This window comes from Micromys minutus (genome assembly GCF_963924665.1).
Source record: "Micromys minutus genome assembly, chromosome: 13".
Lineage (NCBI taxonomy): Eukaryota > Metazoa > Chordata > Mammalia > Rodentia > Muridae > Micromys > Micromys minutus.
In genome coordinates, this window is record NC_137982.1 from 5,061,195 (window position 1) to 5,084,431 (window position 23,237).

Sequence of the window (23,237 nt, forward strand, 5' to 3'; positions counted from 1 at the left end):
GACAGCATCTTACACATACCTCCTGCCTTAGACACTTTGCTGGAGGGTAAAGGTGTTAGCGATATACTCTAGTGGGTTTTGCTTGTTTCTTTTTGTTTGTTTGGTGTTTTTTCTTTTCATTAGTCTGCAGAATGGTATTTTTAAGCCTGTCTGTGTGGACTAGGGGACATGTGCCCTGTTTACGTGACTCATGGTTTATTCACACTTTGTGGCATTTCTTACCTGTCTTGGGCTGGAAAAATCTGATCTTGATCTGCTCGTCATAAGTGATCATGTTGGAACTAGAAGTATTGTGTCTCTTTCCTGCTGCCACAGAACCAGTGGGAGATGGGAAGTCAGGGGTGACTTTAGTGTGCCAGGGCAGACTCTGATTTGATTATGTGAAGCCTCTTACTGTAAATATTGACAGATTTAAAATGACTGGCCTTTCATATAATATCTTCACCTTGGACTGCTAATCTTTGATCTGTTTAGCAGCAAAAAAAGAGAAAGAAAGAGAGAGAAGTAAAGAAAGAAAAGAAAGAGAGATAGATCTTTAATAGATAGATTGAACTTTAATGGTGGCAGGGCTACTGCCAGAAATAACAAGATGCTTGCCTGTTCTCTTAAGTGGGAACTTGTCCTTTCCCTGAGTCAGGAACACATTCCCCATAGCAGAAGCCTGCACTGTCTCTCTTAACGGTCTACTTCCCCACCGGTGAAATGGTTGGCCTGCCCCTGGAGGTGGACTCTGCCAGCACAGTGGTTGTTGTCCTTCATTCTTGCACTGCTTGTCCACTGTTGCTGCCTCCCAGCTGCTACATCTACCAAAGAAGTAGGCCAAGGTCATGTCATCCTGGAGAGATTTACCCACCTGCTTACATTTCACCTTGCACAGTCACCTTAGTTAAAAGATGCAAACTGGAAAAGGAAGAGCCTTGTTCCAGTGAAGCCAGGAGCTTCAGGTTGAAAATGACAGATTCCAGTTGTGTTAGAGTAGCCGTACCTGGTACCTGCTGCAGGTGCGGGGTGTTGTTCTTCCTATTAGTGGCAGTCCCTTGATCTATGACCGCCTTCATTTGTGTTGTCCTTTTTAGTACAGTGCTCCGTCTTCACCTGCAGAGTACATTCACCGCATCGGAAGAACTGCCCGGATTGGCTGTCATGGGAGCAGCCTGCTCATTTTGGCTCCTTCGGAGGCAGAATATGTCAACTCGTTGGCTTCTCACAAAATCAAGTGAGTCAGAAACCTGAAAGGGGTTTCAGCAGATTTCACATAATTAACATTCTGTCGCTTTTTAAGTGGATGGGCCTTGTAAGCTGCTGAAGCGCCATTAACCCTTGTGATCCCTAATGAGTTCCAGGATAGCCAGTGGCAAAAACTGAAGCCCTCAGTACCCTTCACACCTGGCAGTTCTCATTGCAGTGCCAGTAACTTACAGGGCGTCTGTGCCCCTGGCTTTTCAGCTTTTCAGTAGGAGGCAGGCCCTTAACGCCAGCTTCTCAAAAGCCTCTTCATTCTCAATTTTTATCCTTGGGGTTAGCATCTTAACAGCTTCACTGCTGATTTGTCTTTATAGAAACAAGAATGTTTTTGCTAAGCCCACAACCTTTTTCTTCAGGAAGAAAAGGGATCCTCAGAGTAATCAGAACAAGGCACACTGTCTGCATAGTTGCAGCCAGGTCGGCCCAGTTTGCATCTTGCATGTAGTATTGTCAGAAAACTGGCCTCGTGCCCCTGTGGGAAGCTCACATGGAAATGGTTGTGGGCCTGTGCCACTTACAAGGACTTGTCCTGCCTCCCATAAATTCTCTGATTCCTGAAGTCACAGGCTCTGGCAGTGAGCTTGTAAAGGCATGCAGTGTCTGACACAGGCCTACTCTTAAGAGTTTCTTCTCCTTAAACATGGTGGGATGGTGGATACAAGTCTATTTGGAAGCCCTGGAAGAGCCATGTGTCTGCCCAAGGTGCTGGGACATGATGCCTGCCAAGCCCAGACGTCTTGTTGGCTGCTCAGGTGTTGATGAACACTGATGCTGAATCATGTGCATGTGTCTGCATGTCTCTGTGGAGCTTCTGAGTGCAGGGATTCCCTGTCTTTTCCTCTTTGACCAGTCATACATTTTATGTAAAACATGAAACTCCAAGGACATTCTCTCCTTTACAAAGTTGTAAACACTGCTGGGGACCTGGTGTGAAGATGCCAGCCCAACTGACTACAGACTTGAGAGCTGTGTGTAGCTGTGCCACCAACTCTTACCATTTCCCAGCAGGCAGCACTTGCTCTTTCTAGTGAGACGTCTCACAGCTCTTTCAGGATTGTTGGTGTGGGCATTTGTGGGCTGAGACAGAGCACACTAACTTCCTCTGATGTGGAGCAGTGGACACCTATTCCTGGTTGTCATTCAAGTGGGTCTAAATTAAGGTAGCTTTGGTTTTCTTTCTCTTTTTCCTCATCTTAACTGTCTGTCAAGGAAAAGAGTGGCTTTGTTCTGTGGTACACTCGCTTGCTCATGACGCCCCGTATTGGTCAGGTGGTTTTCTCTCCTTTGGATGTGTCCAGCTGGGTTCAGAGCCCTCTAATCTGGGGTTTATGGTGCTCCTTGTGGCAGTCAGTGTCTGGGCTGCCCTTTTCCTAGGCTTGTGTTCTGGGGGAGTCCTGGCAAATTGAGTTGGAAGCCTGTTGCTGGAGCTGGTGCTCAGTTTTCCCTGCTGATTCTCACCAGAGGGAGCAATATAGCACTGTAATGCTCTCCTGTCTACAATCTATGCACATGTAGAAAGCATCTTCCACATCCTGTGCTGAGGGCCTGGAGCATGCCCCATTGCAACTCATCTTCCCCTAGCTCCTTTAACTCCTAGTCTAGGCCTGCAAGACCTGTTCACTCACCCTTCCTATTGCCTACTCAGGGTGCTCTGGAGGCCTATTAGCTCTGTCATAGTCCACAGTAGCAATGTTGTTGATACCTTAAAGAGAAACTAAAATAAACTCTAATGAGAAAGCCTACGTTATAAGAGCTGGAGCTGGATGGAGTTGGAGCTCAGTTGTAGAGTGCTTGCTAATACACAGATCCCTTGATTCCATCCCATCTACAGTGAAAACTGAGAAGGGTGGTACAGGCCTGTAATCATAGTACTTGGGGGATCAGAAGTTCAAGGCCAGCCGGTCTACATGATACTCTGTCTTAAAAAGTAATGATAAATAAGTAAATAAATAGTTAAGACTCTTTAAAACTTTTTTTAAAAAGTCACTACTGTTAGCATTCTGTCTAAGCTCTACCCTACAGTTACTTGGCAGCAACCAGGTATGCCTGGCACTATAGAAGGGGTTACTTGCCCCCTCCTCTCTCTCTTGCTTCTCTTGCTTGCTCTTGATCTCGCTCCTCTCTTGCCTTCTTGCCCCTGCTCTCTCTCCATTCCCTTTTCCCGTCTTTCTCCACATTCTCATGACTGGCCTCTTCTCTCACAGGAAAGGGATGCCTCAACATGGGTCCGCCAGAGGCCGCCCCTTCCTCCCACACATCACCATGCCTCCATAGGACATATCTCCCCCTCTTCATCTTTTTATAACACATTGACTACATTATATGCAATAGACAGAAATAGCCTAAGAAATTTTTGAAAATTAAAGGGAACATTAATCATTCAAAGAACAAGGCAGTAGAAGTGCTCTTATGTGGGAGATGCAGAAGTTGCCTCACAGTCCACTCTATCTGGGCAAGGGATACGAGCCCCTGGCTGTTGCTACCCCATCTGTGCTCAGAGCTTTGTTTCTCCATCCTTCCCACTTATTTATGGTGCTAGTTCCTTCCTGCTTCAGTGTGTTGTTAAGAAAATCATCGCTGGTTTGTTAAAATGTAGAAGCTTTGTCAGAACATGCTGGATATATTTACTCTTTTCTTTTCCTAGCAAGACAGAACTATTCAGATCTGTCCACAGGATTAAACTAATCATGGTAAATCTGCTTTGTTTCCCAGAAGCACTGCCTCAGGTTAAGAAGACCTTTAAACTTGGTGACTGCAGGTCTTTGCCATTCCAGTTTGCTGATACCCTGGCCTTCTTATACACAGGCATCTTTCTTTTCTGGGGTTGAATTGGTTTGGTGGTTGTTTAATCACTTTTTCTATTCCTAAACTTCTTATCATATGATTTCCTCTCTATTAAAATTTCACCCCCAAAATTGTTTTTTGTTGTTTTGTTTAACGTTTTTGAAAGAGGGTCTTACTCTGTAGCCCAGGCCGGCCTTAAGTTCACTGCATAGCCTAAGCTAGCCTCAGGCTTGTGTCAGTCCTCTTGCTTTAGCCCCATATGCTGTAATTGTAGCTGTGAGACACCAAACTCCACTTCACAATTTATTTTCTATTAGTGTATCTGTCTCTGCCTGCCCCAAAGATGACACAGGAGTCATGTGAGACAAGTACATCTGTCTCATCCCCAGAGTCAGCCACCATATATGTCCTTCACAGATTAGAAGCTGGAGAAATCTTTCCTTCTGTCTTCCGAGCCTCCACTCTTGCAGCTACCTCTCCCTTATGTAGCAACATCTCTCCTTTATGGGCCTGTGGATGCTCAGGGATGGAGCCAGGGTTGGGGCTCAGGAGAGTTGACAGGTCTCAGGTGAATGGCTGTCATATGTGGCAGCTTCACTCACATCCTTGTCACAGTAATCATTGGGAAAAGAGAATTGTCTTCATCTAAAAGAGATTTCCATTTGTGGTTTAATTTGCTGTTAACATTTTCAAAAAACAAAATATAGAACAAAATCATTTGTCTTTTTATGATCAGTTTTTCTCCCCTGGAGCTTCTTTCCTCTGGAAGATGAGCCTCTCACATTTCCTGTCTCTAATTGTACTTCTGTGTTGTTCCCCAATTCTAGAGCCATGAGATTGTAGTCGCTGAGTACATTAGTGGCTGCCAGACTCTTCTCAGAAGCCAGTCATGTTCCCTTGTTTTGATTCCTGCCTTCAGCAGTTTGCTTGTGGCTGCAGGTCTTAGGCCATCATTTGGTCTTCGTCCCTGAATGGTTTAGAGACCAGAGCATGGGAGACTCTCTAGAGTAGAGAGGAGTTGTGCACAGAGCTAGGACGCTCACCACTGTCACTGCGGTCCTTGTTCAGTAGTTAATGATCTTGCACAGCAGCCTGTGTGAAATGATATTCTTACCTGTTCAAGTATTATGTCAAAAAATAAGCCTACTGTGTTGGTAACTATGCTTTAGGAAGAAGCAAAAGCCGAGGGCTGGCTTCATCCTCAGGACCCACATGGTAGAACGGACTCCTGAAGTTACTCTGATTCCCATACACAAGCCATGTTGTGTGTGCCCATTTACACACACAAGCACATACAAAGAAAGGAAGGAATGATGGTAGAAGCCTAGTATAGTGGTATTTGCTTATAACCCCAGCACTGGATGGAAGCAGGGGAATCTAGGACATCCTCGGTTCCATAGTGAGAGACCGACAGTTTAGGGTACGCGAGACCTTTCCTCAAAAAGGGGGATGAAGAAAGAAGAATGAAGGCAAGCTGGGTGGACAGATACAAGGAAGACCCCCATGTTAGGTAACCTTTATTTAGGCCCATTAGCAGGGGACACTGGCTAACTTGGCCCTGTTGCCACCTTTTCTTTTTTCAAATGCCTAAAGGCTTAAGAGAATTATCTTTAATTACCTGTCTTTAATCCCAGCACTCAGGAGGCATTGGCAGGCAGATCTCTATGAGTTTGAGGCCAGCCTGGTCTACAGAATGAGTTCCAAGATAGCCAGGATTACACAGAAAATCCCTGTCTCAAAACAAACAACAACAAAGAGGAAAAGAGTATCGTCTTCTTGACAGATTTTTATTCACATTGATGTTGTAGTGGGAGGTAAAAGTGTAAAGGATAGCTCTGGGGTTCGGTTCTCCCCTTCTAGGTCCTAGTGGTTGAAGTCAGGTTGTAGGCTTGGGAGCAAGCTCCTGTACCATCTGAGGACAAGATGTCGCTTGTCCTTAGGTCTCATTTCAGAATGGACTGATTCTATACATCAGAATCTGGGCTATCTCTGGGAAAGTGCTGACTTCCTTGTGCTCTTCCTCTTAGTGTTTCTGAGATTAAGATGGAAGATATTTTGGCTGTCCTGGCAAAGGATGATTGTTTTAAAAGGAGACAAAGGGGAGCCCAGGTGAGTGGTTCATATCTTGATGGAGACTTTATGCGTGGGCTGTTTCTTCTGCCACATAGAATGTACATTTTAAGGACTGTGAACATCAAGTCATACCTTGTAGTGCTTTGGTTTTTTTCCTTCTCTTCCCTCTGAATATTTTTGCTCATTTCATCCCGTTGATGGGCGCCAGTCCATTCTGGAGGACTGCCAGGCAGCAGCAGGCTCTGCAGAAAGGAGGTCTAGGGCATTGAGTCTGGAGCCAGCATTGTGAGCTCACCCAGGTGGTGGCCTCTCTCCAGATCATCAGCAAGGACCACTGGCTAGACCTGTTCATCCCTATAGCACGAGGGAAGAGATAAATACTGCTGTCTCTCTCAGACATACTCAGGCTCCCCAGTTTTTAATGTGAATGCACTGTCTATAGAGGAAGAGTAAGGTTGAGATCATTAAAAAGAAAAATGTTTACTATCCATGCAGCTCCATATGGAGATACCGAGCTGTGCCTCGGGCCTGAGCATCCCCTCCCTGCTGCCTCTCGGCCCTGCCCTCTAGTCCATTGCTTAGTATAGTATATGCACATGTGTGTTGCTCTATGTGACTTGGCTAATTTTGTGAATATTTTATGTTTATTTTCTTAAGCATGAGGATAGAGTGAAGAAATCAAACCCACTTAGATTAGGCTGTGGTATTTTCCTCATGTATCAAGTGCCTTTATCTGAATCGATACTGCTTTTGAGGCAGGAGCTAGATTTATCTGGTCCTGGCTTAAGCTCCCTTCTTCCAGAGCACACCTAAGGGAGTTTACATCAGCAAGTTATTTTGAGTGACTTTCTATGTGAACATCACAGCCACACTAGAGCAAGCTTATGGGTCTGTTTTTAAGGGATTGGGCAGCTGACACAGATGCACTATGTCTTTACATCTCAGTTATTCTGTAACGACGGTGTTTAGAGTGTTTACGCTTTAATGCTCCTCTGGCTACTTCACTGTGGTTCCAGTCCAGTCCACAGTGTCAGCAGGGAGCTTGGGAGCTACAGAGGATGCAGTGTTGAGAGTGGGTGAGAACAGATCCCTGGGTCAGACTCCAGCTGGGTGCCTCTGGGAAACTCTGGCAAAGTTCTGGCCCTTTGCAAGCCTCGGCTTTTTCACGTTGAAATTGAGATATACAGTACTCACTTAAAGGAGAATACAGGGTAGTGTAAGAAACGATCCTAAAGCACCCAGTACACTACTGCAAGGTACAGAAGGCTGACACTGTAGTTGCACACTGTGCCGGCAGTGCTGTATCCTAATAAATCAATGGATCATGGGCATCTGCCTGCCGTCCAGAAGTGAGAACCAGCTGGAAAATGACATAGTGAAATCCTAAAGGTTGGATCAAACTTAGCCTTCTGTAGATTGTTTCTGAGACCAGCTTTGGTTTGAGTAGTCTTTATCCCTGAACACAGACTTTTCCTCCAGGGAGGTGATTGTTGTGTAAGTCTTAACAGCACCCCCACCCCGCAGGAGTACATGTCCCCAGGGAAAGTGCAGAGCAGCTGCATCTCCCTCTATCCTTTCAGCAACTGGCCATGTCATTTTTAACATCTGCCCTTCTGTGGCCTTCTCCTTAAGCCTTTTCCTGGCTGGGGGCCAGCCTCAAAGACGTCCTGAGCCCTAAGAACCATTGTAAAGGTCTGGGCAAGAGTCAGCCAGGACTTGAGTCCGTGCCTCACAGCTGGTACCTCTGTGGCCTTGGGCAGGAACTCAGTCTTCCTTTCTGCAGAAGGATTATGAGAGTGCCCATATTTGAGGGTTGCCTGGGGGTTGAATGAAATGAGGCAGAAAGAGCTTGGCATGCTTTCAAACAGTGTAAGTTCTCCAGAGCAGGGAGCATCGCATCACCTCACCCCAGGCTCCTACCCTTTGGTAGAAATGAATTGAATCTTTTCTAGTTTTATAATTTGCTGCTGTTTTGAGGGGGAAATGCTAAGTAAGATTGGGTTTTCACTGACATTGCTAGATATGATTAACTTGGAAAACTAAATTTATCACACTCGACTTCCTATTGAATGAGGCCTAGTTTGTAGGACCCAGCCTCGTTTTAACTCGAAGGACCACCTGATCTAAGTTGTTGCTGTGCTGTTAATCACATAGCTATCCGGCCTAGAAAGATGGAGGGAGTGAGGGGTCCAGCTTCTGCTCTGTTTCTCATGAAAAGTGTACCTGTCCTGGCTACCCCACTCCCTGCAGCGCAGACAGCTCTGCAGCAGATGCACAAAGTGGCCAGCATACAAATGTGTGCCTCGTTACTGTCCCCTCTACTTCACCAGCTCCACTCGAGCTCATGGTAAATGTCCCTTTGGCACACACAGTTTTGGGCTTCTGTGAACAGAAAGAAAGCTAGTGAAGCATCTGTAAAATGTATATTTCATATTTAGGTGTATGAAATATATATACAGCTGCGTCTGTGTGTGAGTGTTCACCTCCCTACAAAGAGAATAAATTTGATCTTTCAGCTTGACTAGGAGGCACTCAGAAGGTTCTGTGGACCACGGGGTGAAGCTTAGCTAGGCAAGAAAGTGATTAAAACAAAGCCCTTCCATTTTGCTAAATATATCTTGGAAGTTGGCTATTTAGCACAATGCCTCAGTGTGTTTACACCCCTGTGTGCCACTGCCACCACCTAAAACTTTTCACAGGTTGAAGGGTCCAGCCTAGTTTTTACCGAGGTGTCTCAGTTTCTGGGCATTGTAAAGTTTTCATGCAGGGTGTACACCCTCCCAGCATGTTTTTCCACAAGTTTTTTTGTCCTGTGAGCTCTGCTTATAAAATTCTCCAAACTGTCGCTGGCATTGGGAAGTGTTAAAATCAGATCAGAGCCCCTAGCTCATCCTTTCTCATGATCTTTTGTCTGGAGGATCAGTGGGGTGTTGCAAACAGAGGCACACAGAGCCAGTAGGCGCAGGAGCATGTTTTTCTCAACTGCCTGTGGTCTGCTAGCTGCAGGTTGGCTTCATTAACCAGTACCCAGCCTGTGTCTGGGAGGGTGGGAGAGGCAGTGCTGCCTGCTCGAAAGCCTCGGGGCTCTGACCCATTCTCATTACAGGAGCATTTACCTGTCTAGGGCTGAGGTGGCACTGCCGAACTCTGCCCCATTCTGTCTTCAGTTTAAATTTAGACTGTCTTCCCCATAACCAAAAGTTACCTCGTTCAGTCTCAGGAGGGGCAGTCTTAACAGTGTTTCTGGAAGTGTGGTAAGATATGCTTTTTCCTACATGTATTGTTTTCTGTCATTAACTTTTTCTTACGTTTTTCTAAAACTGACCTCATCATTTTAACTGTAAGCCTGATTTTATCATTTTCTACACATTTCACTTGTATATACACTCACATTATATATATGTAATTTTTTTTTTTTTTTTTTTGGGTTGGGAAGAAAAGATGCCTCATTTTGAAACCTAAAGGGGGGAATAAGAAAAGCCCTTTGTAATATATTGCCATATTATCACTAAATCCCCTGACAGTTGTGACACAGAAGCAAGTCACCTGTCACTTAAGCTTGAGGTCTCTTTAATTTTCTCCTGGAATTCGCACCAGGCTGTCTTTAATTTGAGGCCTTTATTGGAATTCTGAAACCTCTCTGCCTCCCTGGCTCTCAGATCTATTCTGAGAGCTGTTACAGAATGTATACAATAACCAACAGAGGGATCCAGAGAGGGCTGCAGCTCTGTTTATTTAACACTCTAGAGGGATTTTTGTGCTTATTCGGTCCTGGCTGCCCGGCTTTCAATATCGCTTTGACAACCATTCTGCCCTTCTCATTAATTTTAAACAGTTAAAACACAGGAAAAAGAGGAAAAAGTTTTCATTATTAAAGTGCTTTACTTTTTAATAACAGAGGATTCTGTCCGCCAGGGGAAAGGGCATCCTCACTAATTTCACATTCATATTAAAAAAAAATGCAGGCAAGGTGACAGTTGTGCTGCTGAGGTGGCTTAACGAAAGGAGGGCAGTGGAGAAGTTTGCATTTCACATCAGTCAGGGGTGAAAAATCCTTGCTAATGACAATAGCAAATGTCCACTTTGGTAACACAGCTCCTCAGTGGCGCTTTTCCTGACATTGTAGTGGATAAAACCCTTAGGGGGACCATGTACTGTGAAATCAGCCAAATAGGCAGCAGGACAATGTGACTACACCAAAAGCATCTTCAAGTTGTTAAGTCTCTATTAATGCAGAGATGATTGTCTACCCAAAAAGAGAGGCTTTCCCTCCTCTCCCTTTTCTTCCTCCTCTTCCAGCCTTAAAAGGGAAGGGAAGACACAGGTCAGACACAAGTCTGACATCTGTCCTCTGAGGGTCTAGGTTCCACACATGAGATTGGAGTATGGGGCTCAGTAACCCCTCCACATGAGTAGTGGCCACCTACTTAGGCTGCAAAACCTCCTCCTAGTCAATAAAAAGTACCTGTGTTTGTTGTAAAATATAGGAAATAGAAATCAGTACTTTCTAGAAGGAATTTTTAAAAGACATTTTTTTCTCTGGGACTTTTAAAAGATGAAAATGGTCCTATGTTATTAATAATTTTCAGAGGCTACAGCAGTGCTCCTGGTTGCAGAGACTCAAACAGCCTCTGAATATGGCTTACTGAAAAGCTGCCTTCTTAATAGGTCCTCAGAACTCAGCTTGGTTGTATGGGCTTCTGGAGCAAATCTAAACCACTCACAACCCACCTCTGGGAAGGGAGGAAGCAAGCTCTAAGTTCAGGGGCACATAGCTTTATAAGGCTGAATTTTAGGCAGATCACTGGAATGGTCTTAAGGAGAGGTGGGAATGCTTTTTCCACTGATGAGAGGGGAGGGGGAAAAGGGAGAAAACTCTTAATAAATAAAGAAGAGTTCTTTCAAAACAGCCTGTCGTTCATTGTTTAAAATGCCAGAATCAGACTTGGAAACTCCGCCACTGCCTTTTCACTTGAGTACGGGTGACACAAGGTTGCGAAGGAAAGTGGGCAAACAAACAGACCTGCTCTGCCCCCTTTTTACGCAGTTCTCATCTTTGCTTGACTTTAACATCTTTATAGCTCCCTTCTTTCTCTAGTAATATTGAAAGGATTACCCTTGTTGGCCCCTGGGTGGTTACCGTGTGATTTTACTGTTATTAAATCTATTATAAACTGCTTCATTATTCCTGACTTCAACTCTGTCTCTCCTATAATCCTTCCATCACCCTCCCAGAAATCCCATGCCATTGGCCCCCAGGAAATCCGAGAACGAGCCACAGTATTGCAGACAGTGTTTGAAGATTACGTGCACTCCAGTCAGAGGATGGTCTCCTGGGCAAAGAAAGGTCAGTGGCACACTCAGGAGGTTGGGGGTGTGGTCACCCTTCGTCCTGACTTCACCCCTCACCACATCCTTCCGTGGTTGAGAGGACATCCTCTGTGTACCAATCAAAGCCTTCATTCTGCAGTAATTCTGCAGGGTTTGGAAGCAGGCTCAGAAGGCTTTAAAGTGATATTAAATGTTAATTTCATCCATCTCCATCTTTTACACAAATGAGGCTTTATCTTGGCTTATATTAGGGCTAAAGCTTTGACCCAACAACTTGGATCTTGGGGATCTGTTTTTCTCTGTGAACACCAGACAGCAGAGGTGACGTGCTGGCTGTAGTAGTTGGAGGGCAGACGTTGGAGATGAGTGTGAGGGTGGAAGGAAGCATCAACCTAAGCAGTGCCTGTCCGAAGGGGCAAAGGAGACTGAGAATGGTGAGGTGAGGATGGTTTGAAACTGGACAGTTCATCCCAGTGGTGCTGATGTAGTTCTCAGACCCTTTTTAGAGTAAGTTATCCCTGGGGTCCCAGTGCTAAAGGTGGAATTAATAGTTCCACTTAAACAGTACTCATAAATAGCCAACTCTTTTTCCTAGTGAGATGTTCTGGCTAGTGACTAATTAGTACTAATAAAACCTGAGTTGGAGCCCAGTGGAGGTCATGATGGCACTTGCCTTTAATCCTAGCAGTTGGGGGAAGCAGAGGTAGGCAGATCTCTGGGTTTAAGGCCAGACTGGTCTTAGAGTGACCGGGAAGGAAAGTGAAGCTTGGGGTGGGGGGGGATTCTATAGACCAGGCTGGCCTCAAAAGTGATCTGTCTGCCTGCTGAGTGCTAGGATTGAAGGTGTTACTAGGACTTACTATCATTCTTTCTTCTAAATTCACTTAGTTTTGAGACAGGGTCGTGTTACACATATAGCCCAAGCAGGTCTCACACTGGGGACCTCTTGCCACAGTCTCTCAAGTGCTGGGACTACAGACATGTACCACCACTCCCAGCTGGCAGTACCTTTTATAAAATAATTGCTTGGCAGTGTTAGAGTTCGCACTGTGCCAGGTGCTTCGGCACGTGAGGAGGCAGGTGGAATTCGTCCTCTGCTTTGTGAGCTAATGGGCACAGTGAGGGAGCTCTAGACAGTGGTGCAACCTACAGAGAAGTAGACCAGGTAAGAGGCTGGTGTAGTGCTGCGGTGTGTTTGGTGAGGTCAGCATAAGCCCAGCTAAGGAGGAGATATTTGAGCAAAACAAGGAAGGAAATGGATTACCATGAGACTGGATTAGCTGAGACAGCCCTGTAGAGCTCAGAGACTGCTCTGAAGTCACCCTGAGGGGACTGGGAACCACTAGGGGAGTTGTGGGGGGCGCAAGGGGGGGGTTTGAGCTGAGATGTGGTTCAGTGGGCCATGGGTTTTAAAAGATCACCTAGCTACAGTGTGAGAATTGACCCTGGGTAAGATTGAAAGCAGAAATTGGGCTACAGTGAACAGCCAGCAAGTGGTAGGTGAGAAAAAAAACATCAGGACTGGAGATGGAACTCAGTGGTCAGCACTTGCCCAGATAGCACAAGCGCCATATCCCCCCAGCTCCAGCCCCGGCACTAACAATAAAAAAATAAATGTTTTCCGATAGCCACCATTCATCGTCTGCACAGATTTGATTGTCAGAACACTTCAGACACAATTGCATGCAATGGAAGTCCGTCACTGCCCGCCAGATATGTACTGATGTCCTTCTGGTCTTTTCTCGAATAATGCTCTGTCTTCAGCATTTCCCAAATGTGAATTTAGCAATTCCAAGTAGTTCCCCAAGAACCTCCTTGTCGAGAAGCCAGAGACTGTCACTGTGGTTTTGACCTTTGGAAGAAGGTAGCTGACTCAGCTGAATTAAGGTTGCTAACCTTGCAGTGGAGGAAAAGATGCCTGCCCACACACTTTGGGTGTCAGTAGTGTTCCCATACCAAGGGACTACCTGGATAGTCCCATGAAAGTTAGCAAGCAGTTGTGACAGATTGTGATTGGAGGTATTATCTGTCATCAGAGTTACTGGTTTTCCATTGAAGCTGTCAGAACAGAACTGTTTCCAGGTGTTTATGGTATTTAGTACAACAAGGAGATGTGTGAATCATTCTCTTGTTTGCTGACTCATTTTCACTCCAGGTTGATAGGGGCTGGAACCAGCTGCCCTCACCCCTTAGATCTTAGTCACCTACCTTGGGACACAAAGCTCCTCTCTAATTTCTCCTGTCACTTAGGATTATGACTTTGGGAGGTTTGGAGAATGTATCCACACTGCTCTAAAGAAACTGAACTTAAGATATAGGAAAAGCCATTCTGTCCCATAAGATGACACTTACCTTTTGCATTTCAGTTTACATATGCAAATTCCTCAACCAACCTGATTCCCTTTTGTGGCATTGTAGAACCCACCTCATGAATAATTAACCATGCAGCTGCCCTTGCCTTTACAGCAGAAAACTAGATAGGAACTGGGCCAAGTCTGCATTTGTAGTTATTTTTCATTTTTTGACCCCCATCATTGTTAATAATCAGTTTGATTGTTGACAATCCCTAGAACAGTTACATCTTTTCCTTCTGTCTGTGTGTCTTTTAGCTGGGACTTGGGCTGTAGAAATAGTGGTGTTGTGTTTTCATTCTAGACTCTGAAGGGAAGTTTTGCAGAGCAGAGTCCTCTGCTTATATGTGCCCCTGTTTCGATAGTCTGTCATAATCATCTTCTGGCCTCCCTGTAGAGTAGGGATCGTGTGTGGCCCTTACACCTGCACTTGCAAAGGACACTTGTTAGTAGTGTAAATATATTTACCTTTTTGCCTCAGTGGGATAGCATTGGCTAGGCACCTTGCTGAGTGCTTTGTCTTTTAGAGAACTGTAAGAAGGCATTTCTTTTCTCACATCCTTTGGGTAATGTGACAGTTGATATAGGTATGTGTGCCTTTGCCATGGGCCAGACTGGGTTTGTGATGTGGGGCAGGAGTGTCTTCAGGCTGTAGTATTGTTCCTTTGCCTTCTTATCCTAGGAGTCATCTGTATGACACTTCCATTCCTAATCCAGATGCCCATGAATAAAAAAAGGCCAGGGTGTCCAGGTGGACTATTGTAGACAGATTCCCTCTAATTCATGCACCTTAAATAGCTCCCTGGAAATAAGAGCCAGCAACTCAAATGTTCAACTTTCATAGCCTGTGGCCACCCGTCACCCTGAATAAACATCTCCTTCCAGTTTTCCACTTTGTACTGTGTTGTCCCCACGGCCATATTCCTTCTATACATTCTAGACACTGCCAAATGAACCACTTCCTGCCCCTGCTGTCTTAGAGTTAGCCAAACTTGGAAGACCATGCAGGTGTGCAAGGACAGGCAGCTGCTCCTGTCCCCAGTGACACTAGAGCCTAGAGGACATGAAGGCTTAGTTAAAATATGCAGTGTGAAATGCTGCCTGGGCTGATGTCTAGGGCGTAAACATTTTCTGCCATTGCTCAGCAACTGGGTATTTCTATGAAGCTTTTAGCTGGGCCCTTACATCTCTTGGGGCAGACATCTCTTTACTTGCTTGCTTCATGTGTTTTGTGGAGGAAAGGATGGTTATGAGTCAAGCAAATGGTTGGGGCTCAGCTGCTTATATAAAAGAGTGGCAGGAAGTGATATATACATGCTACCCTTAGGGTGGCCCAGACTCTTGGATTGGATTGGCTCCGAGGAATGTTTTAGAGCGGTGTTGGAACTGGGGAAAGAAAGGGAAGTCAGGTATTAGTGGTCACTGCAGTGCCAGTGAGCTCCTTTTTGGGAATGTGAGCAACTGTGGGTGGGGCCAGTGTTGGAACCCTCCAGACAGAGCAGACGGTTTGAAGTGTTAAAGATGTTCTTTGAAAAAGCTGGTCCCTGGTTATTGGAAGAGAAGTGAACACAGATTTAGGAGAGAGGTGCAGAGGAGTTGCCATGCTTATTATTTCCCATCGATTGGGAAAAGGAGTTCACTTTGCTCAGTAAATAGAGCTTTGATGGATTCCCAGGATCCTTCCAGGAGATGATCTGCTAAAATGACACTTTTTATTACTGTTCATAAACGGCAATCTCCAGGTACTGCTGGGATATTACACTTAAGCTGTGGGCAAACTTGCCAGTCCAGTGGCTCAACTACCTAGCTGAGAGAGGCTGGTACTTGGTACCTCTTTTGTTAGTGTACAGGGCTGGTTCTGTCTGTCTTCAAGGAGGATGTCAGGGTAAGGGACTGAGGCCTAGCCACAGCTCCAGCACCCAGGAATGAGCCCAGGTCCTCTGTATCTGCACTGGGGTCTAGAACAGGAATCTGTTCCTCCTAACTTTACAGTGGGGCTGCAGCTTTGCGGCTGGACTCTCCAGGCTGGTGGCAGGCACCCAGGTCAGCTGCCTTCTGCACTATTTTATCTTTTATAATTTTCTTTCTCCTTGGCATGCTGTGTGCATTCATTATTCAAAAGTAACTGGTTTTCCCCTAATATATGTCTAAGGATTTTCTCATTTTCAGAAGGAAATGTTGATCACTTAGTTTCTTCCTTCATTTTACTGTATGTAGCAACAGGTGTCAAGTGCATGTGACATGCCAGGCTCTGAGGTAGGCCCTGAGACTGTATGTGACAAAAGAGAAATCCTGCTCTGTTGGAATGTCACAACTCTTCATGAAGCAAAGGAAATTTTATAGGATTTATTTAAGTGATAATTTTGGCTATAATTTTTGTTTAGTGATTTTTTTCAGACTTTATTTTTATTATTCTCATTACATGTATGCATGTGTATCTGTGCAGGTATAGACATATGTAAGTGCAGTCGCCTAGAGAGACATCAGATCCCTACAGAGCTATTATAAGATGTCAGGTCTTATGCAAGAACAGTAAATCCTTTTAACCACTGAGTGAGCATCTTGCCAGCCCTTTAGAGATTTTAAATACATACACAAGGGTGCCTATGCCGTAATTGTCCTTGGCAAGATAAAGTAGGGTAACATAGGGATGGGTAGCTTTGAGACTTCAGATCCCCTATCCTGACCTCCCCTCCCCTTTCTTCTAGCCCTGCAGTCCTTCATCCGAGCCTATGCCACCTACCCCAAGGAGCTGAAATCTATCTTCCATGTCCGATCCCTACACCTTGGGCATGTGGCTAAGAGTTTTGGACTAAGAGATGCTCCTAGAAACCTCAGTGTGTCTACTGTGAAGAAAGCAAGCTTAAAAAGGTGAGATGGGCGTTAGACCTTGTTCAAGATTCTATTTACATTAGCAGGTGAGCTTATGTAGAAGACTGGCGTTCATGGGGGTGGCGGTGAGAGAAATTACCACTAGTGCCTGTCTTCAATACAGAAGCACTTGGAACAAGAGGGAAAATCATCCCTAACCCTGCAAAAATTCAGTTGGACACAAAGTAGTGGAGATTGCTGAGCAGAAAGATGGCTCTGTTGTCTTCATGTCCCACTAGAGTAGCGCGGGAGGCTTCTTGTGTGCTCCATAGCATTAGTTCTGGTGCTGAGTCGTGCAGAAGTGAAAGCACAGCCCCTTGCCCTTTCCACCAAAAAGCAACATCTGGGTGCAAGATTGCTTCGTCCTAGGACTCTTTGGAAAAGAAATGTCAGTATAAGCAAAACTGACCTTCGAGTCGCTGGAGTCGGGAACTAGGCTTGACCTTGAGTCTAGTCCCACAGTACTGACCTGAGTTAATGATTGTTCAGCAAATTGTCTGTGTTGTCTGCTTTCTTTCTCTAAGGAATGGTGTTCTTTGAACAGCAGGCTCAGCCTCCCACCATAGTCTGAGCACTGGGGGCTCCCCCCAGACCCCCAGAGTGCTCTGTAGGGGGCTTTGGGGTAGGGGCATTTTTGTTGGGTGACCTCTGGGGGTGGGGGACACGACACTGAGTGTTGTAGTATAAAAACATTTCTTCCCTTGCCCGGGTTTTGGTGTAGATTCCTTGACCACTCTGGGTACATACTACATTGTGTGCCTTTTTTCTGCATGCTGGTTGCAAATGCTGCCGTATTTTTGGCCTGACTTGGAGGGTACGTCCTCATGCTTTGCTGTTCCCACACGGTCTGTCCTGCTACCCTGCTCCTTTACCAGGACACACTGATTGCCTCGCTAGCCGGGTCAGCACCTAGCTTAAGAGGGAAAGGGAGGAGGGGCTGCCCAGAGTAGGGTCCTTCTGATGGGGTCCTAGGAAGCAGATGACTTAAGTGGCAACATAGACATTACCATGAGAAGCCACTGGGGAGAGAGCGATCACCACTCCATGTCTCAGCTGACCCTAGCCAGCAGATGGGCATCAAGACCACTATAGCCCTGTGAGCAGCTGATTGAACAGGGCTTTATTCAGGAAAGAATGGGCTGATTAGCTGCTAAAGAGCATGTAAGATGGTATGGGGCAGCCTTTGATGTCTGGCTGGCGCAGCAGGGAGCCAGGCATTGAGTGACAGCAGTGTGTCACAGGATCACTCTGAGTGACTGTGCCTCTCTCTTCTTACCCTGTCACGCTGTAGAACAGCCCTTTCTGCTGTGCCCTTATTTTGAAGGCGTTTCTCACCACACGGGCACTGAGGAGACTGTAGGTACCTTTTTGTATTTGGGAAAGTGTTGTCACTCCTGGAAGAGAAGTGACTTTGCAGCTAATCTGCACATGCACTGTATAATTGTGGCCAGGGTGAATGGCAGGGAGAACCTGACAGATTGTCCACACTTCTTCGTCAGGACTCAAGCAAATGCCAGGTGCTGCTTTTTAAGGACTGCAAAGAAAAGTCCATTAAACCCCACAAGGTACAAAGAGTTAGGCCTGCTGTGGCCATGACTATTGTTCTGAGCTGAATGTCTTCCCTGAAATCTGCCTGTCAGGACAGAGAACGGTTCCTTCTGCCGCATGCAGACGAGTGCAGACGAGTGCAGTAGTGGTGCTGAGTTCTCAGTGCTCTGTTTCCCAGTTCTGGTTCCTGCGGTGCTCAAACCCATGACGTCTGCCAGCAGAGTGCAGCAGGCTCCGAGCCTGTTGGCTTCAGATAGGAAGCCTAGTACTTGTTAGGTGTGAGCCAAGGACAGGCCGAGCAGGGCAGTCCCATGCAGTGGCAAAGGGCTTTGCCTTTCGTGTACATGGCCCCTTTCCTTCACACAACAAGGCCACTTCTCAGAACAAGGAAATAAGTAAAGTCTCTAAATGAGATCCTAACAGTCAGGTCTCTGTCAGCCTCCCAACCCTCAGCTTCAGTTCTGAAAAGGAACAATAAACATCTCTCTACACATAGGAGTACAGTCAGAGTCACAAAACCTTTTCTGGCACCTACACACAAACCTGTCAAAACAGCCCCCACCCCAAACATCTACACGGATGCTGTTAGTAAAATATTGAATGGCCCCCTCAGCAACATTCATCACAAAAACAGCAGTTCCTGGGAAGCAAAAGTGGTAACATAGTCCTCTGAAATTGCCATCTTTCTTGGAGACATGGGGCCAAGGCCTGTCTGCTGCACAAGGACAGTTAGACTGTTGGCCAAGACATCTGTCTAGGCACAAATGAGTGATGTGAGTCCAGGACCTGCTCTGTGAGGCCATAATTCCTTTTCACCTGGTAGGAAACGGTTCCAAAATAACAAAGCCAGTGTCACTGATAGTGTGGAAATGTGACTGCTGTTTCTTAATCCCCCGCCTTGTGTGAATTATTCCATATACCCAGCATCACTTTAACCAAGACAGTTCTCTCAGCTTCTGCTGTCACCTCCAGTGTGGTCATAGTGACAGTGTCATCAGAATTCTACCTCTTGTTCCTGTTCTCAGCTCATCTCCTTTAAAATTGATTAGAGGAATGGCAGTCTCAGTTATCTGTTCTTAAATCACTTCTCTCAATCCATCCTTGTCAGTGTTACTAGCTCCCATCTTACCAACAAAGCAAGCATTCTGAAGCCTCTTCTTCTGGTCCTTCCTAGATGTAGCCATGCTTGGTCAGGGATAAGAACATGTTGGGGGCTGGCTCTACTTGGCCAGAGCAGCACAGCGGTAGCTTTTCCTTCCACACTACCAAAGCCCCTTAAGTCTTTGAAGTCTGAGAATAGTGAATCCTTACTGAAATCACACAGGGCAGTCAATTACTTAGGAAAGACTTGCCCCTCCCTGCATCAGCACAAATGCCTCCTCACTGGAGTTCACTGGCTTGGAGCACTTTTCATGTTAACAGCTCTTGCTTGTGGCATTGTAAACAGCCAATAAGTGCTCACTTATGGAACTGCTTTAGCTTTTGCTGTTGGTTCTGTTTGTTCCCCATTAGTTGCCCTTCCCTTACTTCTGAAGTCTATCAAAGTGTCACATGGTGGGTAGGCTAAGTTGCTTGCATGCTGTGTGCGCCTTTGGGCACACACAAAGAAGTGTCCTTCAGTTCTCTTGCCTCTTGAAGGAAGATACTTGAGCTACATGCTATCCATCACTGTGGAGACAAGCCAGATGCTGAGTATGAAACTTTGCTTCAGTGTCTTGTAAGAAACAAACATTTAGCCATTATGACGGTGGCCTTATGACTTGTCCTGTCTACTGACCTCCAATAGCCAAGTATTCCTGGGACTAAGAACCAGAGTATGTATGGAAGTAGCTGCAACCTTCCAGCACTCTGGAACAACCTTGAGAGCAGAAACAGGTCCCCCGAAGATGAGCACTAAGAAGCTGCAGCTGCATCACCCTGTGAAGCAATATCCTCATCATTAGGAGCAGCTTGCCTGCCAATTTTTACGTGGCATTTACAACCTCCCTAATATCACTTAATTAGCTGAAGGAAACCTGGAATCTTGCCCATTGTGAATTTTTTCTCAATTTCTTTGAGCCAGTTATTCTGCAAAAAACAGATTGGCCAAATGTGAGATGAGAGGCTGGGCGCAGCCACTTGGAAGCACAGGGCTTTCTCCATGTGTGTCTACTGCACCTGAGTTGGTGTGCTCTTGGTCCATCTTACAGCACGTAACAGCCTGGGTCCCTCGGGCCTACTTGACTCCATCTCTTCCCTCAACTTCTAAAACTCTGTGTTTATGAGTATTTCTCTTGGCTGCTGACTTCTACTGAGGTCCTGGTCTCTTCCCATGCCTCCTGTGGCCACTGCTGTGCAGACATCTCCCACTCCCTTCTTAACCCATGCAGCTCTGACTTAGAACCTCTGGTGACATCCTGCTGTCACTTTCAAGACCTGGACCTGATACAGGCTCTCCCCCTCTCCTCTCAGACCTGCCTAAGCACACAGATGTCCTTACTTGTTGTGACAACAGTGGCATAATCAAGTCTATATGTGGGATTTGTCTGAGTGCCTCAGCAGAAACTTCGTTAGACTTTTTGTCCACTGTGCCTGCATCTCACTCCTGGTGCATAGTAGGTACAAAGGAAACACTTTGGATTAGATGGTAGAATCATTCTAGAACTCTAAGGGAGAAGGAGTTGTTCTACTATGAAGGAAGGTGAACTATGAAGATGACCAGCCCTACCTGGTGGAGTCACCGTCATCTTTCACAGCTCCGTGTGCCAGGTGGCAGCCCTTCTGTGTGGAGTAGAGTGGGGCTAGACTACCCCCACATTGTTGCTAGTCCCTTAGGAGGATCAGCTTAGCCCAGCTTCCCAGGTGAGAGTGAAGAGAGCAGGCGGCAAGCTACCATCGCTGTTTCTACCCGCTCGTCCAAACCCAGACTCAGTCTTGTTTGAGCAAGAGCTGTGGGGACACACAGACATGGATGAAAAAAGGAATCTACTCCTAAAGTCTGCTGGGGAGCACCGTGAAAACCACGTGCCCAGGCCCTACCCCAGAGACCACAGTTCAGTCACAGAGAGCAACATAGAGATGACAACAGACTTGACCTGGGAACTGAAAAGGGTGTCCTTAACAGTGTGACAGGCAGGAGCCAGTAGTGTCTGTGCCACAGAACTAAGGGTAAAAGAGCTATGCAAGGGACCTTTGGCCAGGCAGTAGGGTAAACATGCAAGTGCAGGCTGGGTGCTCGTCCATCAAGAAGGTGGCTGAATGAGTGAATGGGCTTTTCTGGACTGGGAAAATAATGACATGGGGCATTGGACCTACTTGTAAGCTCGCAGCATGTTCACAGGCCCATCCAAATAGACTGACCATGTGGGCTCTCCTCTCTGCAGCTCCGCCTAGACTCTGGGGTAATTACAGCTCTGCGCTTGCAACCTTTACCTCTGCCCTCTTTGTTCCTATCACTTTTTCCCCCTATGTGACATTGTGCAATTACCAGCTTTCTGCCTCCTAGTGGAATGAACAAACCCTCATCTGTGCTCAGCTAATAAGGTGATTAGGGGGAATTCACAGTGACCTTGAATTTCCTCCACACCTGAGTCACCTGCAGACAGCAGGAGCCATAGGGTATACTTTCTGTCACACAGTCAGGGCTGACAGGAAAGAGCAGGAACCCAGTCAGCCTCTCCTAAGAGCATTGGAGACGGTGAAGTTTGTTGCTAGAGTCATCCAAGCACTGGACTTGGAAGCCATAGCTGGTCTTGAAAACTGGCCACACCAGAGGCAGCATGCAACAGGAGAGTGGTTCCCGTTAAACATTGCCTGCGTTGGCTTACCTGGCTCCTGTCATTGGGAAAGTCAAGAGAGGCCCTAGCTCTCCCCCTGCTGCCTGCAGTTTACTCTTCTTCACCCTCCCTTACTCCTGCTGAGCCACCTCTGCAGGAGGAAAGTGCACACCCCATCCCTCCCTCCGTCCATTCTCCAGAGACCAAGACCTTCCATTCCAATTTTGAGCTGTATGAACTGTTTTCCTTTATTCTGGCCCTGAACTCCTAAGTAGCAGTCAGAAAAATAAGATTAACTTGAAGAGACTAACCCTCAAGAAGAGGGTGCTGTAGGGTGTGTCTGAGTACACCTTTAATCCTGGCAGAGTCTGGTGGATTTCTATGAGTTCAAGTTCAGCCTGGTCTAAATAGTGAGTTTCAGGAGAGCCAGAGCTCTGTAGAGAAGTCCTGTTTCAAAACGCCAAAGGGGGTGGGGCCACTGAGAGCCAGCCTTCCAGGTCACTCAGCATGTGGAACTTGAACTGTTTGACATCAGGGGTTTCTCTCCTGAGGACGCATGCTCTATGCCAAGCTGGTTCTCTTGAGCGCATTATACTGTGGAGACCCATCCTCTGCAGGAGTGATGATTGTTTCCAGAGTCATTCTTGAGCTAAGTAACAAGTATGCAGCCCTGTAAAGGGGACTGTACTTCACTTCTCTCCCTCTTTGTTTCCCCTCTGTGTGTGTCTGTGGCATTGGTTTTTTCTTCCCTCTGCATGTGGGTTCAGGGCAGTGGCTGGGCTCAGGTTAGCAGGCTTGCATAGCAAGCACCTTTACCCAGGAATCCATCTTTCCAGTCCAAGGGGATTTCTTTTTAAATGTGAGATCATTCTTTGTGTAACCAAAGAAATGGACTTAGAGCAAGAGACAAGGTTGTATATAGAATGGGTGTGATTTATGGCTTGGCTTGTGGGGTAGCCAGCAGCAGGCCTGTTGTGGTGTCAGTTTTTGTGCGTGGAGAGGTAGGACGGTACCAGAGGTAGCCAGGTGCTGGAGTTGGCCCTTCGTGGACAGTCCTAACCCCTAGCACTGGGGACAGCCTGCCTGTAAGGTGGAAAGGGCAGCAGATTATTAGCCTGTGTGGGAGGGAACCATGAATGCCTGGCCTGTGGTGCAGTACAAAGCCAAGAGTGCTCAGGAAAGGCTCTCTTCCCCTATTCCTCTTTTCTATCTACCATGGCCTGACCTTCATCTCTCTAACATTTTTCTGATGAGTGGTGTGGCCTGTGTTTAGTAAGCC

At 46.3% G+C, this 23,237-nt stretch overlaps 1 protein-coding gene across 2 annotated transcripts in view; it reads left to right on the forward strand.

The window, feature by feature from the left end:
- DDX31 (DEAD-box helicase 31) overlaps nucleotides 1-23,237 on the forward strand; it is a 60,768-nt gene that overhangs the window by 31,008 nt on the left and 6,523 nt on the right. For both annotated transcript variants that reach the window (XM_080927727.1, XM_080927728.1), the window contains 4 exons: nucleotides 1,077-1,216; nucleotides 6,057-6,138; nucleotides 11,338-11,449; nucleotides 16,493-16,655. In XM_080927727.1, coding sequence (XP_080783853.1) covers nucleotides 1,077-1,216; nucleotides 6,057-6,138; nucleotides 11,338-11,449; nucleotides 16,493-16,655 — 497 coding nt within the window. The remainder of the gene's footprint in view (nucleotides 1-1,076; nucleotides 1,217-6,056; nucleotides 6,139-11,337; nucleotides 11,450-16,492; nucleotides 16,656-23,237) is intronic.